Source organism: Bufo gargarizans, chromosome 5 (assembly GCF_014858855.1).
Source record: "Bufo gargarizans isolate SCDJY-AF-19 chromosome 5, ASM1485885v1, whole genome shotgun sequence".
Taxonomy (NCBI): domain Eukaryota; kingdom Metazoa; phylum Chordata; class Amphibia; order Anura; family Bufonidae; genus Bufo; species Bufo gargarizans.
This window is the reverse complement of record NC_058084.1, coordinates 230,777,810-230,792,679: the sequence shown is the minus strand read 5'-3', so window position 1 is coordinate 230,792,679 and position 14,870 is coordinate 230,777,810. Positions and strand designations below refer to the sequence as shown.

At 41.5% G+C, this 14,870-nt stretch overlaps 1 protein-coding gene across 1 annotated transcript in view; it reads left to right on the top strand.

The window, feature by feature from the left end:
* The window catches only part of CCT5 (chaperonin containing TCP1 subunit 5), a 161,989-nt gene that overhangs the window by 61,718 nt on the left and 85,401 nt on the right, over positions 1-14,870 (top strand). Inside the window, exons 5-6 of the mRNA XM_044295129.1 lie at positions 9,052-9,244; positions 10,461-10,610. Coding sequence (XP_044151064.1) covers positions 9,052-9,244; positions 10,461-10,610 — 343 coding nt within the window. The remainder of the gene's footprint in view (positions 1-9,051; positions 9,245-10,460; positions 10,611-14,870) is intronic.

Genomic DNA, 14,870 nt, shown 5'->3' with positions numbered 1-14,870 from the left:
CTTTGGTTAAAGTCCTGGTTGGGGGAGGTTAGTTCAAAACTTAAGTTATGTACCTTGCCTTTTCATGGTAATTTATGATTTGGTGAGGATTTAGAATCTATCCTAGAGGAGGCTTCAGACTCAAAACCTTTCCCAAGGACTCCGGGAAAAGGAAATTTCCCTTTCGGAGAGTTAAAAAAGGAAATCCCTTTTAAGCGAAAAAAACAGAGATTCAGGCTGGTCAACGGGAAAAGCCCAGAAGAGTAGAGGGTACTTGTTCTCTACAAAGAATACGGAGCAATCAAAGCAATGACGCCAGATCTCAGGTAGGAGGGAGATTAATTATTTTTTTTTTCTAGACTATTGGGAATCTATTACGATAAACCCTTGGGTCTTAAATATAATATCAGAAGGCTACAAAATTGTGTTCCATCTTCCTCCTCCCTCAAATATTTTCAGGATAACTCAAATTCGAAAAACAACCGTTCTTCAAACAAAATTGGAAGAAGGAATCAGGAAGCTACTGGCTCAAAAAGCCATAATTCCGGTTCCTCATTCTCAAAATGGTCAGGGATATTATTCAACCGTATTTCTAGTAAAAAAAAAAGCCAGACGGGAAATTTCGGTTGATAATAAACCTAAATTTTTTTTTTAACATTCATAGAATACAACAAATTCAAAATGGAAACAATAAGGTCAACTGTGAATCTGCTAAAAAAAAAAAAAAAAAAAAAAAAGGGAGACTTCTTGGCCTCCATAGACTTAAGAGACGCCTACTACCATATTCCGGTATGCAAATAGTCTCAAAAATTCCTACGGATAGCTGTCTATTTGGGGAAGGATCTTCTCCATTTTCAATTCCAATTACCCTTTGGAATAATCTCAGCTCCCAGGGTCTTCACAAAGGCGATGCTCGAACTGGTGGCACACTTGAGAAGGAGAAACATCCTGATTGTCCCTTATCTAGACGACCTACTGATAGGCAAGATGAGACAGTCCCTAGAGAACAATCTCTTAGTGACCTGCCAGACGCTGTATCTAGCGGGATGGATAATAAATTGGGAAAAATCAAAGCCAGTACCATCTCGGCAAATAATTTTCTTGGGCCTCTCCCTAGACACCACTCGGCAGAGGACGTCTTACAGAGCAGAAAGTGTCTGGAGTGGTAGAGAAAGTCTCGAAGTTTCTAAGTCATCCGTCTTGTACAATACGAGAGGCCATGAAACTACTAGGGATGTTAACCTCTTGCGTCCCTGCAGTAAAGTGGGCTCAGTTCCACTCTCGAACCCTGCAACATTGGGTTTTATCCTGCTGGGACAGAAACCAGAGTTCTCTAGAACAAACAGTTCTGATTCCCTTCGCAGTAAACCAGTCTCTTCTGTGGTGGAAACAGGTAGATCACCTAGGTCAGGGAATTCCATGGAATTCGGAGAAACAGGCGTTTGTCACAACAGACGCAAGTCCTTGGGGGTGGGGAGCGCATTGCTCTCATCACTATTTCCAGGGGGCCTGGGCAGACCACGAAAAGACTTTGTCCTCAAACCAAAAGGAATTACCGGCAGTTTGGGAGACAATAAAAGTAGCGAGTCAATTTATAAGAGGAAAAGATGTTCAAATAAGATCAGACAACACAACAGTGGTGGCATATTTAAATCATCAAGGTGGAACAAGGAGCCAATGTCTGAGCCAAATAAGAACAGTTTTTTGTTTTTTTTCCTGAGCAGAAGAAAATATAAGAGCCCTTTCATCAGTCCATTTAAAAGGAAGCTTAAATACAAAAGCAGACTTCCTAAGCAGGGTCAAGATAAATCCTACAGAATCGAGTTTGAAGGAACAAGTTTTTCACCAAATAGCAAAAAAATGGGGGGTTCCCCAGATACATCTTTTCGCGTCAGCCAGAAACGCAAAAGTAAGTCGTTTCTTTCCCTCAATCCAAAAGACGGAAACAAAGGGATAGATGCCTTATCAATAAAATGGGATTTTCATCTGGCCTATGCCTTTCCCCCTCTCTGCAACTAATATCCCGAGTGATAAAGAAGGTTATCCTGATAGCCTCCTTTATGGCCCAAAAAACCATGGTTTCCACTATTGAAGATCATGTCCATCCATAGTCCATGGATCCTTCCTTGGGATCAGGATTTGTTGTCGCAGGGACCAGTTCACCACCCCGAGGTGGAAAGGCTGCATTTGGCAGCCTGGAACCTGAAAAGTTAATTCTAAGAGCTAGAGGCCTGTCAGATCCCGTCATTAACACTATGACGGCTAGTAGAAAGGAGATAACTTCTAGAATCTGATAGTGTGGAGAGCTTTTAATACTTGGTGTATGAAAGAGAAAGTATCCCCTGAAAAGTTTTCAGTGCTTTCTCCCCCCCGGGATCACAATGTGGTTTTATCAGGCTTAATAGAAAGTCCTTTTGAACCCCTATCAACTGTCTCTATAAAATATATAACACTAAAAAACGTATTTTTAGTGGCAATTACGTCAGCCCGTGAAATCCAGGCCCTAAAGATTAACGAGCCTTTCTGTGTCATTTCTTCAGATAGAATTACCTTTAAATTAGATAACTCCTTCCTTCCCAAAGTTGTCTAATTTCCACAGGCAAGAAGAAATACTGGTTCCCTCGTTTTGTGACGACCCGAAAACAGGAGAGGAAAGATTTCATAAATTTGGATGTACGCAGAGCCGTTCTAATTTATTTAGAAGCCACAAAAGCCATCAGAAAGACGGACTCTTTATTTGTCCAGTTTCTTGGTACAAATAAAGGACCGAGAGCGACAAAGAATACGGTTTCCAGATGGATTAAAACGTTGATTTCAGAATCGTATAAGGCGCTAGGGAAATCTCCTCCTGAAGCCTTTACAGCCCGTTCTACGAGATCAGTTTCTGCCTCCTGGGCGGAGAAGGCTAACTCTTCTCTAGAACAGATCTGTAGGGCGGCCACTTGGTCTAGCCCTAATACATTTATCAAACATTACAGAGTCCATATTAAGGCAGGACAAGACCTAGCCTTTGGGAGGAAAGTTCTGCAAGCTATAACCCAGCCCCCCCCAGTTTGTTTAATATGTATGCCGTCATGGAGGATGAAAGAGAAAAAAAACAAATTGCGTACCGGTAATTCCCTTTTCATGAATCCTCACGGCATAGGGGTTTCCCACCCTACAATATAATAAAAAAAAATTATATATATATATATATATATATATATATATATATATATATATATATATATATATATATATATATATATATATAATTTTTTTTTTTTTTTTTTACACACACACACGTTCATAAGCGTATATAAGTATTTATAATGTAGAAGTAAGTAGCAATGATAGGACTACACATAGGTGATGGTGTTCAAAAAAAAAAAAAGAATAAATGAAGATTCGAATGAACACTCTCTAGTCGATCCAGAAAGACACTGAGGAGGAGCCAGAGGAGAGACAAATTTATACTTCCTGTCCTTCCTGGTTGGAGGCGGGTCATCTCTCATGGTATGCCGTCATGGAGGATTCATGAAAAGGGAATTACCGGTACGCAAATTTTTTTATTATTTTTTTTCACTTTAACATAAACCAAAAAATGTGTGTCTCCATACTCTGAGAGCCGTAGCTTTTTTTATTTTTTGACTGATTGTCTTAGGTAGAATCTGTTTTTGCGGGATGAGGTGACAGTTTGGTACTATTTTGGGGGGCATTGGACCTCTTGTTGCAATTTTTGTGATGTAAGGTGACAAAAAATGGCTTATTTGGCACTGTTTTTATTTTATTTACGGTGTTCACTTGAGGGGTTAGGTCATGTGGTATCTTTTATAGAGCTGGTTATTACGGAAGCGGCAATAGCTGATATTTATTTATTTTCACTAACACAATAATGGCACATTTTGAAACAAAAAAAAGTTTCTCTATAGTTTGTATATTTTATTGAGCGATTTTCTTATGTAGGGGTAATTTTTTTTTTGTGGGATGTGGTGACTTTTATTAGTATTTTGTGGGACATAAGCCTTTTTTGATCGCTTGATGTTGCACTTTTATGATGTAAGGTGACAAAAATGGCTTTTTTGACAGTTTGTATTTTATTTAATTATAAAATCAGGGGAAAAGGTGTTTTTTTTGTCTTTTTTACTTGAAACTTTATTCTTATTAGTAACATAGTAACATAGTACATAAGGCCGAAAAAAGACATTTGTCCATCCAGTTCGGCCTGTTATCCCGCAAGTTGATCCAGAGGAAGACCCCTCTCTAGTAGCTATAGCCTGTAATATTATTAAGCTCCAGAAATACGTCCAGGACCCTCTTGAATTCCTTTATTGTACTCGCCATCACCACCTCCCCAGGCAGAGAGTTCCATATTCTCACTGCTCTTACCGTAAAGATTCCTTTTCTATGTTTGTGTACAAACCTTCTTTCCTCCATGCGCAGAGGATGTCCCCTCGTCACAGTCCTGGGGATAAATAGCTGATGGGATAGATCTCTGTACTGACCCTTGATATATTTATACATATTAATTAGATCTCCCCTCAGTCGTCTTTTTTCTAAAGTGAATAACTCTAATTTTGATAATCTTTCAGGGTACTGTAGTTGCCCCATTCCAGTTATTACTTTAGTTGCCCTCCTCTGGACCTTCTCCAGCTCTATGTCTGCCTTGTTTACAGGAGCCCAGAACTGTACACAGTACTCCATGTGTGGTCTGACTAGCGATTTGTAAAGGTGGTAGGACTATGTTCTTATCACGGGAATCTATGCCCCTTCTGATGCAACCCATTATTTTGTTGGCCTTGGCAGCAGCTGCCTGACACTGGTTTTTGCAGCTTAGTTTGCTGTTTATTAAAATTCCTAGATCCTTTTCCATGTCAGTGTTACCGAGTGTTTTACCATTTAGTATGTACAGTTGACTTGCATTTTTCCTTCCTATGTGCATAACTTTACATTTATCAGTGTTAAACCCCATCTGCCACTTATCTGCCCAAGCCTCCAGTCTATCCAGATCCCTCTGTAGTAGTATACTGTCCTCATCAGTGTAAATTACTTTACACAGTTTAGTGTCATCTGCGAAAATTGATACTCTACTATGCAAGCCTTCTACAAGATCATTAATAAATATATTGAAGAGAATAGCGCCCAATACTGACCCCTGAGGTACCCCACTAGTGACAGTGACCCAATCTGAGTGTGTACCGTTAATAACCACCCTCTGTTTTCTATCACTGAGCCAGTTACTTACCCACATACAGATGTTTTCTCCCAGTCCGAGCATTCTCATTTTATATACTAACCTTTTTATGTGGTACAGTGTCAAATGCTTTGGAGAAGTCCAGATATACGACATCCATTGATTCGCCGCTGTCAAGTCTAGAACTTACCTCCTCATAGAAACTGATTAAATTAGTCTGACATGACCGATCCCTCACAAAGCCATGCTGATATGGCGTTATTTGCTTATTTCTGTTGAGATGCTCTAATATAGCATCTCTCAGAAAACCTTCAAACAGTTTACCCACAACAGATGTTAAACTTACCGGCCTATAGTTTCTAGGGTCTGTTTTTGGCCCCTTTTTGAATATTGGCACCACATATGCCATGCGCCAATCCTATGGGACATTCCCTGTCAGTATAGAGTCTGCAAATATCAGAAATAAGGGTCTGGCTATGACATTACTTAATTCCTTTAGGATACGGGGGGCCCAATTAAAACAGTTTATTTTTTTTATTTCTTTTATTTCTGACTTTAGAGGGACACTGACAGGCCCAATAAGCATATTTAGGTGTATATATAGGACAGTACAGGTCTTATAAAGTGTATTAAAATCATCAAAGTATCCCCCCTGTCCACCTTATAAATACAGTAAACCGAAGTTTTATAACCTGCTTGAATAGTCTTCAATCTGCCCAAGGGGCGGCGTTTCATCTCCACTTGCGCCCAGCCAGCTGCCCCCAACTGCCGTTTTGAAGCGCTGCCCAGCTCATCAATATTCACGTTGCTGGGCGGCTACTACTGTCCCCGACTGCACAAGATCCGGCGCATGCCCAATACAATCCTATGGGCATCGGCCTCAGTCTTATCTTCAGCGCATGCGCCCGGCACTCTCACTGGCCGGGATCACATTACGCCTGCGTTCAGTCTGCATCTTCGAGGTCGCTTCAGCCTCTTCGGTATGCGCATGCGCCGGGACCTGTTCAGCGCAGCGCTTCAGAGCGGGGACAGCAGAAGCCGCCCAGCGAAGTGAATATTGATGAGATGGGCAGATTGAAGACGATTCAAGCAGGTTATAAAACTGATGCTGGCTGGGCGCAAGAGAAGCTGAAACCCCGCCCCTTGGGCAGAAAGAACAGTGATTAGTTCAGGTTATAAAACGTGAATGAACTGTATTCATAATGTGGACAGGGTGGATACTTATGTTTTTAATGCTCATTAGAAGACCTGTGCATGGATATGTACAGCTAATTATGGTTATTGGGCCTGTCAGTGTCCCTTTAAGTTCCGCAAAATGCTGACCTTTTGTGAACCACAAACGACAACAGATGTGTGCCTTAAATGTTTATAAGCTGTTAGTTCTAAGATGATGGCTACACATTGAGCCATCAAAGCAGCTCCTTGACTAATTCACTGTAAAGCAAAATGAAATGTTCTGCAGATATGCTCAAAGTGAAGGCTGTAGAACAAACTCTTGATGATTAAAACAAAATTGAAAAAATGACTGACAAAATAAGTAAAATGCAGTGATAAAAAGGTCTCCAAGACATGGTTCACACAGGCTTGTAATATGTGATAATTTGGATCCAGAAGTACTCCACCCTTTAAAAAAAATATATAATAATAGTCCTATGTTGATGAAAAAATAGCTAACACTGGTCCACACATTGAAAAATCCAAGGGAATATTATGGCACCCTCAAATGGGCTCTGAAAACAGTTGCCATGAAGTGCATGTGACCCTGTACAGTTAATAACTCTCCATGACTGAATTGGTTCTCATCTCCCATTTGGTATGGACCTGGAAAGGGAAATATTTGAAACTGTCTGTCCCCAGACATAACTATAGTTTTTACACCTTTTCTGATTTGCTCAGAAAAGGGGTGAAAGGACGGGAGGTGGAGAACTCTGGCCAAAGATTGTATCAGCTAAGCTGACCAGAATTTGGTCTAGAGCAAGATGAGTGTCTATTCCTACACCTCATTCGTTACCGCGAGCCACAGTGGGTTTTTCACGTGGATGCGGTGCGTGATGTAAACGCATAGGACCAGCACTGAATCCTGCCTCATTTCAGTGTGTGTGTGTGTGTGTGTGTGTACACATAAGTGGTGTGTTTTTTTTTTTTTTCTTTTTTTCTTTTTTTTTCTTTTCCATGCATCAGTTCTGCGTTGCATGAATAAAATAGCATGTTCTATATTTTCACACGGCACTGGCCCTGGCCCCGGCCCCATAGAAGTGAATGGGGCTTCATAGCATCCGGATGCAGTGCGTTTTTCACTGATGGTTGCTAAGAGATGTTGTTTGTAAAGCTTACTTTTTTATTTTTTTCCCCTACGTGCGGGAAAAAAAACTGAATGCAATTGCAGACGAAACTGACCTGAACTTGCTTCCTGAGCCAATCAATCATGCTCGTGTAAAAGAGGCCTAAATCTGGTGCAGGTCTGAACAGCTGTCTAAGGCCTCGTCCACATTTCTGTGTAGTAACACGTCCGTGAAAAAATGCGCATGTGTTTAATCAGCCATGGTTGGCTCCTTTTTTTTTTTTTTTTTTTTTTTTTAACCATCTGTGTCATCTGTAATTCATCGTTGCTCAGCTCAAAATTAATTTCCAAAGAATCTATCAATCTTCAGTGAAAAACGGACGCACCACGGATGCCATCGGTGGTGTGTCAGTGTTTTTCACGGACTTCTATGGGTGTTCTTGGCACGCATCACGGATCAAAGTAATGCATGTCATGATTTATTTTATTTTTTTTAACTGACTGAAATGTGAACAGACACCTTTTAAAGGGAACCTGTCACCGGGATTTTGTGTATAGAGCTGAGGACATGGGTTGCTAGATGGCCGCTAGCACATCCGCAATACCCAGTCCCCATAGCTCTGTGTGCTTTTATTGTGTTAAAAAAAAATTATTTGATACATATGCAAATTAACCTGAGATGAGTCCTGTATGTGAGATGAGCCTGGGACAGGACTCATCTCAGGTTAATTTGCATATCTATCAAATAGTTTTTTTGACCCAATAAAAGCACACAGGGCTATGGGGACTGGATATTGTGGCTGTGCTAGCGGCCATCTAGCAACCCATGTCCTCAGCTCTATACACAAAATCCCGGTGACAGGTTCCCTTTAAATCAGGCATGTCCAAACTGCGGCCCTCCAGCTGTTGCAAAACTACAACTCCCAGCATGCCTGGGTAGCTTACAGCTATTAGGGCATGCTGGGAGTTGTAGTTTTGCAACAGCTGGAGGGCCGCAGTTTGGACATGCCTGCTTTAAATCAATGGGTACGTGTGCTGTCCGTGGAAAATGCAGACATCACACGTCGGTGAAAAATGGAAATGTAGACGAGGCCTAAAGGTGGGTTTAGACGGGGCAATAATCGGGCAGATTATCGGGGACGAATGTTTATGCGAACACTCATACCCAACAATCTGCCTGTCTAAAGGTGGTGCCGATTACCTGATGAACGAGCGAAACGCTTGTTCATTGGGTGATCTGGTTGTTCCTGCAGACATCTAACTTATTGTTTGCGGGCTGCAGATTGTGCTGTCTAAATAAGACGGCTGTATGAGGACAAACTATCGCAATAGCGATCCCTCATCTTCATACTGTGGAGGGGATTACTGCATGTAAATGCAGAGCTTCAACTCCACTGAACGAGCAGCCAACTGTCTGGAAGGAACGCTTCCCTCCCATCCATTGGCTGCTCCTCAGCGCATGTAATAGCGCCATAAGTTAGTCCATTTATAGAATTAATAAATCTGGGTCATTTGTGCGGCTTTATTGTATACAAGTGAAAAATAAACTTTACCTTCCTGTGATGAAATCAAGCTTTACATAGATATTTATTTATTCATTTATTTATTTTTTATGTAGAATTAACCGTTGTCACAGACAGATGGCAGAAATTGCAGTGAATGCTGTTCTAACCGTTGCCGACATGGAACGCAAAGATGTGGATTTTGAATTGATTAAAGTTGAGGGTAAAGTTGGAGGAAAACTTGAAGACACAAAACTGATTAAAGGTGTAATTGTAGACAAAGATTTCAGCCACCCACAAATGCCAAAGGTAAGACTACTTAGAAACAGAGGCTGCATTCTCTCCTGTGATTAGATCTTTGTTGCCAAAACAAACACTTGAACTGACCCTAACAGCCGCTTTACAGAGTACAGTGCTGTGCTTGGTGAGCAAAGAGAAAGCGCTGATTCTTCCATCGGGTGAACAGCCTGTCTGATTCGTCCTGCCGCTAGTGACCATGTGCCCCCGGACTGCCGCTCCGTCCCCATTGACTATAATGGGTGCAGTGGCACGGCAAGAGGCTGCTGGAATAAATGTCCGACATGTCGTAGTTTTATTCCGGCAGCCTCACGCCGTGCTTCTGCCGGAACTCCGCCCTCGCCCCCTATTATAGTAAATGGGGATGGAGCTGCAGTCCGGGGGCACACGGTCACTAGCAGCAGGATGGATCCAACAGGCTGTTCACCCATTGGAATAGCCTGCCAGAGGTCCATGCCCATTAGTGTGCTAGTGTGAAATTAGTCTTATTTGTCCCTAAGTTGCCCTTAAAAGTAACAGTGCCCCTAAGCAACACCTGTCTACCAGAAGAAAAGGTAAAAATACCTCCCAAACCTCCATTGCAACCAGTGCAGGTTACAGTTTTTAATTCCACACTGTAGCCTGAGTGGTGTTCAGATGCGCGTTGACATCACTGCATTCCTATGCTCTTGTGGCCACTGTTTCTAATGTAATCTTTGGTTTGGAAAAGTGAACTGCGGGGCATAGAACCAATGGCTCCTGAACTCCACTGCAGTTTTCAGCTTCATTTACACCCCAAGAATGTGAATAAACTATCCACAGGATAGATGATGTTGGATCGCATGGCGGTCCACAGCAAGTCAGACCCCAAAAGATCAGGTGTATATCATCAGAAGAACAAAGGGTCCTAGAGTCAAGTTTCTGAATAGAGCAGCAGTGTGCATGCTAGTCCACTACTACATTTATGGCACTAACAGAGGCTGTCACCAATGATGGCACTGCATGGCTGACTAGGCATTTCCTGTTGTCGAGCTAGGACTGGTAAGCGACTTCAGCTGCAGTTGGCGAGGGAAAATTTGACTTTATTTTTAAGCCACTATAAATCATATATTGCCCATTATGTAATATTATTTTTCTGTATGCAGCACAGCTGGCAGGTGAACTACAGAATGGGGAAATAGCAGCTTTTTTTTTTTTTTTTTGACACATAAATTTAAAAAAATTGATTGCATTGTTTTTTTAATTTCAGGAAGTGAAAGATGCTAAAATTGCTATTCTTACATGTCCATTTGAACCCCCTAAACCCAAGACAAAACATAAGCTTGATGTCACATCAGTCGACGACTACAAAGCACTTCAAAAATATGAAAGAGAAAAATTCCTTGAGATGGTTAAACAGGTTTGTATGAGCTTTTTGGGGTTTCCTCTTAAAATGTAGGCTTTTTTATATTGTATTATCACAGTTTGATAACTTTTTCAAGAGGTGCACAACACTACTTGTGTTGGCCCACCTGTGTTAGATTTTGAGTTAAAGGTTTTGTCCCATCTTGCCATTTCTCTGGTGAAGTGGGACTAGGCGCTAGCGAAGCCGCTGAGGTGAAACACGCGTCGAGGTCTTGCGCTCAGGGCTAGTATCCTCCTGTGTCCACTATGTCTTCAGGTACGTCCTATGTATAGTACTGTTTCATATCTATACATGTGTTTGTTTTTTTTTTATCACATCCATATTAGGCCCTGGATATATTTTGTTGGGTCATCACTATTCCCTGGTATTTTGTGACAGACTTGACTTAAGATATTATTTACTATACGTTTCAGTCTTGGTTGCCTATGTTCCCTGGACGTGAGGTGCTATTCATGGACATCCAGTTATTACTTGGTTCTGCCATATAGTACATAGCCCTAATTGAGGGTCACTACCACCATTTGTTATGCAGACTTGGTTGTCCTTGTATTATAGCCACCTCTACCTGTCGGCCATCTATGCTTATTGTTGCGTGGATACATATGTAAACGCAGTTGTGTATACTGCCCTTTGCTTCTCTGTATATTGACTACCATCCTGTCTTTTCCCCATTTAAATGTATATGTTGGTATATTATCTCCACTTGCTTTTTTGTTAGATTAGCTGGCCCTAGGTAGCCAGGCTTACAGAAACAGGCAAGCATGCCAGCAATATGTGATTTCCGTAGCTCCCATTGCAGTGAAGAGACAGCAAAATGTCCGATACCACTGGCTGGCGTAGATTTTCTAAATATTTTCTGCGCCTAAAACTGGCATAGAAAATAAATATAATGTGCTTTTTTATTACTTATGATGTATCCTTTTAAATAGGAAGGGAAAAGTTACGTCATGTCCTACTCGCTGTTTCCCCGCAGGCCAGTGATGTTAAAACTATGTACGTGACCTGGACCTGGCTCTGCTCCATTCATTTCAGAGGGCTTGACCCGCACTCAAACTACATAATTAATCATGATGTCACTGGCCAGCGGAAAGCTGCTAGATGGCCATGGCACTACTGAAAGTGCCGCTGCCTTCTTAAACAGCTGATCAGCAGAGGTCCTAGGTTTCGAACCCTTGCCTATCAGATGCTGATCTTTCCAAAGGATAGATAATCCGTAGTAAAAAGATAAAGAACCCTTTGAATCTGCAGTTTTCTGACCCGTTTTCACAACTCGCTCTTACTTATATTCACTGCCCAGATAGTTTGTAGCTGCTGCCATCCAGCTATTTACATACATTCCCTATCATTGCCTCTATTGCTGCTTTGACACGCAAATGAACATAACCTCACAGAAAATAAGCACTGCATGGACATGTGACCACAGCCCTGAAAAATAAATTAAGATCAAAATAATATATATTCTGTCTGTCTTTATGCGCGCCCAAACGACTGGACCAATCTTCACCAAATTTGCCACAGGTACATCCTGAGAGATTCCCAAACAAATGACTTTGTATTTGCCAATAGAAGCCTGCAAGTCTTTCACTCATATCCCAACTGCCATACACACGGTCACATGTCCCTTATCAGCGAATAGAAGCTCGCAGGCCCTTAGTCTCCACATACATGCAGTTTTACTCCAGGTTTCCATAACAACCCAGCCATTTTTCTTGACTGCTGTAGGTCAGATTTAGGCTAGGGCTACACGGCGACAATAAGTCGCACGACACATAGGACACAACTACACCTCTACATGCATCGCTCTTGGATGGATTTTTTGCGACTGTTGTGTCGTTGTGCAACACTAGTCCAACAAAATGTAGTCATGTAGCCCTAGCCTTAAAGGGTCAGGGTGCTGTGGATGTCACTGTTAATGCTGCAAGGTACTGTTGGGTCACTGTTAAGGGAACTCTGGTGGTCACTGTTAAAGGGACGGGTGCTGTGGATTTCTCTGTTAAGGGGGCAGAGAACAGTGGAGGTCACAGATAAGGGAACAGTCCTCCATGGAGGTCAGTATTAAGGGGCGGGATGCTGTAGAGGCCACTGTTAAGGGGTGGGCCCCTGAGAAGGTCACTGTCAAGGGAGTTAGGTACTGTAAAACTCACTTTTAAAGGGGCGGGCTGCTGTGGAGGACCCATTTTAAGGAGGCGGGGCACTGTGTGGGGTGGGGGGGGAGTATTAAGGCGTAGGGGACTGTGGAGTTCACTGTTAAGTGGGTGGGGTGCTGTAGAGGTCACTTATGGGGGGGGGGATACTGTCTATCTTTTAACAACTCACACAAACATTAAATTAAATGTATGAAGCCGTGTCCTTCTGCTAGTATAGTATGTCAGAAAACCACTTCAAAGCAAAAGTTCTCATAATAAACGGAATAAATGTATGCTATAAAGCTAATGTATTTGGTGTTTTTGCTTAACAATTTTCTTTCCTTTTTCATGAAAAACATAAAGCTCTAATGTGTGTATACCCGTTAGGCTACTTTCACACTTAGTAAGTAGAATAGATGGCGGCTCACCCTACACAACTAGCAGACCTAGGTGCTCTTGTGCCAGGACTGCCCCACAGTCCTTTGGATGGATGTAACCGGTAAGTATTTGGAATGGTACAGGCACTCTATCACCTGAAGCTGCGGAGAGGTGTTTCTATAAGTGGATGTTGATGTTGTATAAATACAGTATTTAAATATAGTGTGCACTGAGACCATATATGATAAAATATATTTATTTAGTTAATAGGACATATAGTTCGCATAAATTCCTTAAAGTAGGTTCAAGTGAAAAGGATTAAATAAAATGGTCCTGTAGGGTGTAGTTCATTCATATATTGTACCCCAGTAGGGCTCCTGTGTAGAGGTACTAACTGTAGGAGGTGGGGTGGGTTACACTTTTTGGATGTTTACACAAGGTAAATCCCGTGTGATCCACTGCACTTGTTCGGATCTTTAGTGGTTTGGGGGAGCCTTTAAGTGTGTTTATCACCTGGTCTCGTAGTATCAGATAATTTACCGTGTTCTCGGTGTCTTTCTCCCCCTGAGAGTCAGCGTGCTGGGGCGGCATTCTCTGTCCCGGCCTGGAGTAAGTCCTGTAGACTGCGGCTTGCTTCCGGGTAGTGAGTCACGTGTCTGCCGGCAGGTCACGTGGCGTCCCACGGGACCGGAGCGTAGCCAGAATTCAAATCTTTTCAGCGCGCTGTTGGTCGATACCGCTCACCCTCAAATTTGTATGGTATAATGCGTTTTCTCTTAGGGATAATCCAGTAGGCCAGACGTGTTTCGAAGCTGGCTGCTTCTTCATCAGTGGCTTAGCATTATCCCTGGTGTATGCATCTTTTTATATCCACTTTGGGGGTGTGGCCATGTTGCTGATTGGGGTTGGCTAAAACGTGGTCTGGATTTCCATATTGAAGCAGTCCTTGGGTATTGCTCACATTGGTAATAGTATTGGTGAAGAAAGCAATATGCTCTTTATAATAATAATAATAAAAAAAAGCAATGGATATATGGTGTATTGTTATGTATATTTGTATATTTTCATGGGAACAGCTAGGTTTGTTTGGGTATAAAGTTCATTCCTCTATAAATTTTGGCTTGGGCAGGGTTTGCTTATTTTATTGGTAGTCCACTTCTGTCATAAGTCTATTTACGTTAGATGTTTTAAACGCAGGTGCGTTTTGGGTTCGTTTTTGTATCCCTGCTTGTGTCTGAGCGATTCATTTGGGCATTGTTTAAGGTTGTGTATTTGTCTATTAATTTGTGTTTTTATGTGTTTATTTGTGGTAACTAAATCTGGTGTGTAGATATTTAAGGTCAAATTTATTTTGACTTAACACCTTAAGGACCGAGCTCATTTTCACCTTACGAACCAGGCCATTTTTTGCAAATCTGACCAGTTTCACTTATTGTGGTGATAACTTTAAAACGCTTTGACCTATCCAGGCCATTCTGAGATTGTTTTTTTTTTCCGGCACATATAGTACTTCATGACACTGGTAAAATGAAGTAAAAATAAATACATTTTTATTTATAAAAAAATCTGTAAAAAAAAAATAAATAAAGGGCTAATTTCCAAGTTTCAATTTCTCTACTTCTATAATATACAGGTCCTTCTCAAAAAATTAGCATATTGTGATTAAGTTCATTATTTTCTGTAATGTACTGATAAACATTAGACTTTCATATATTTTAGATTCATTACACGCCAACTGAAGTAGTTCAAG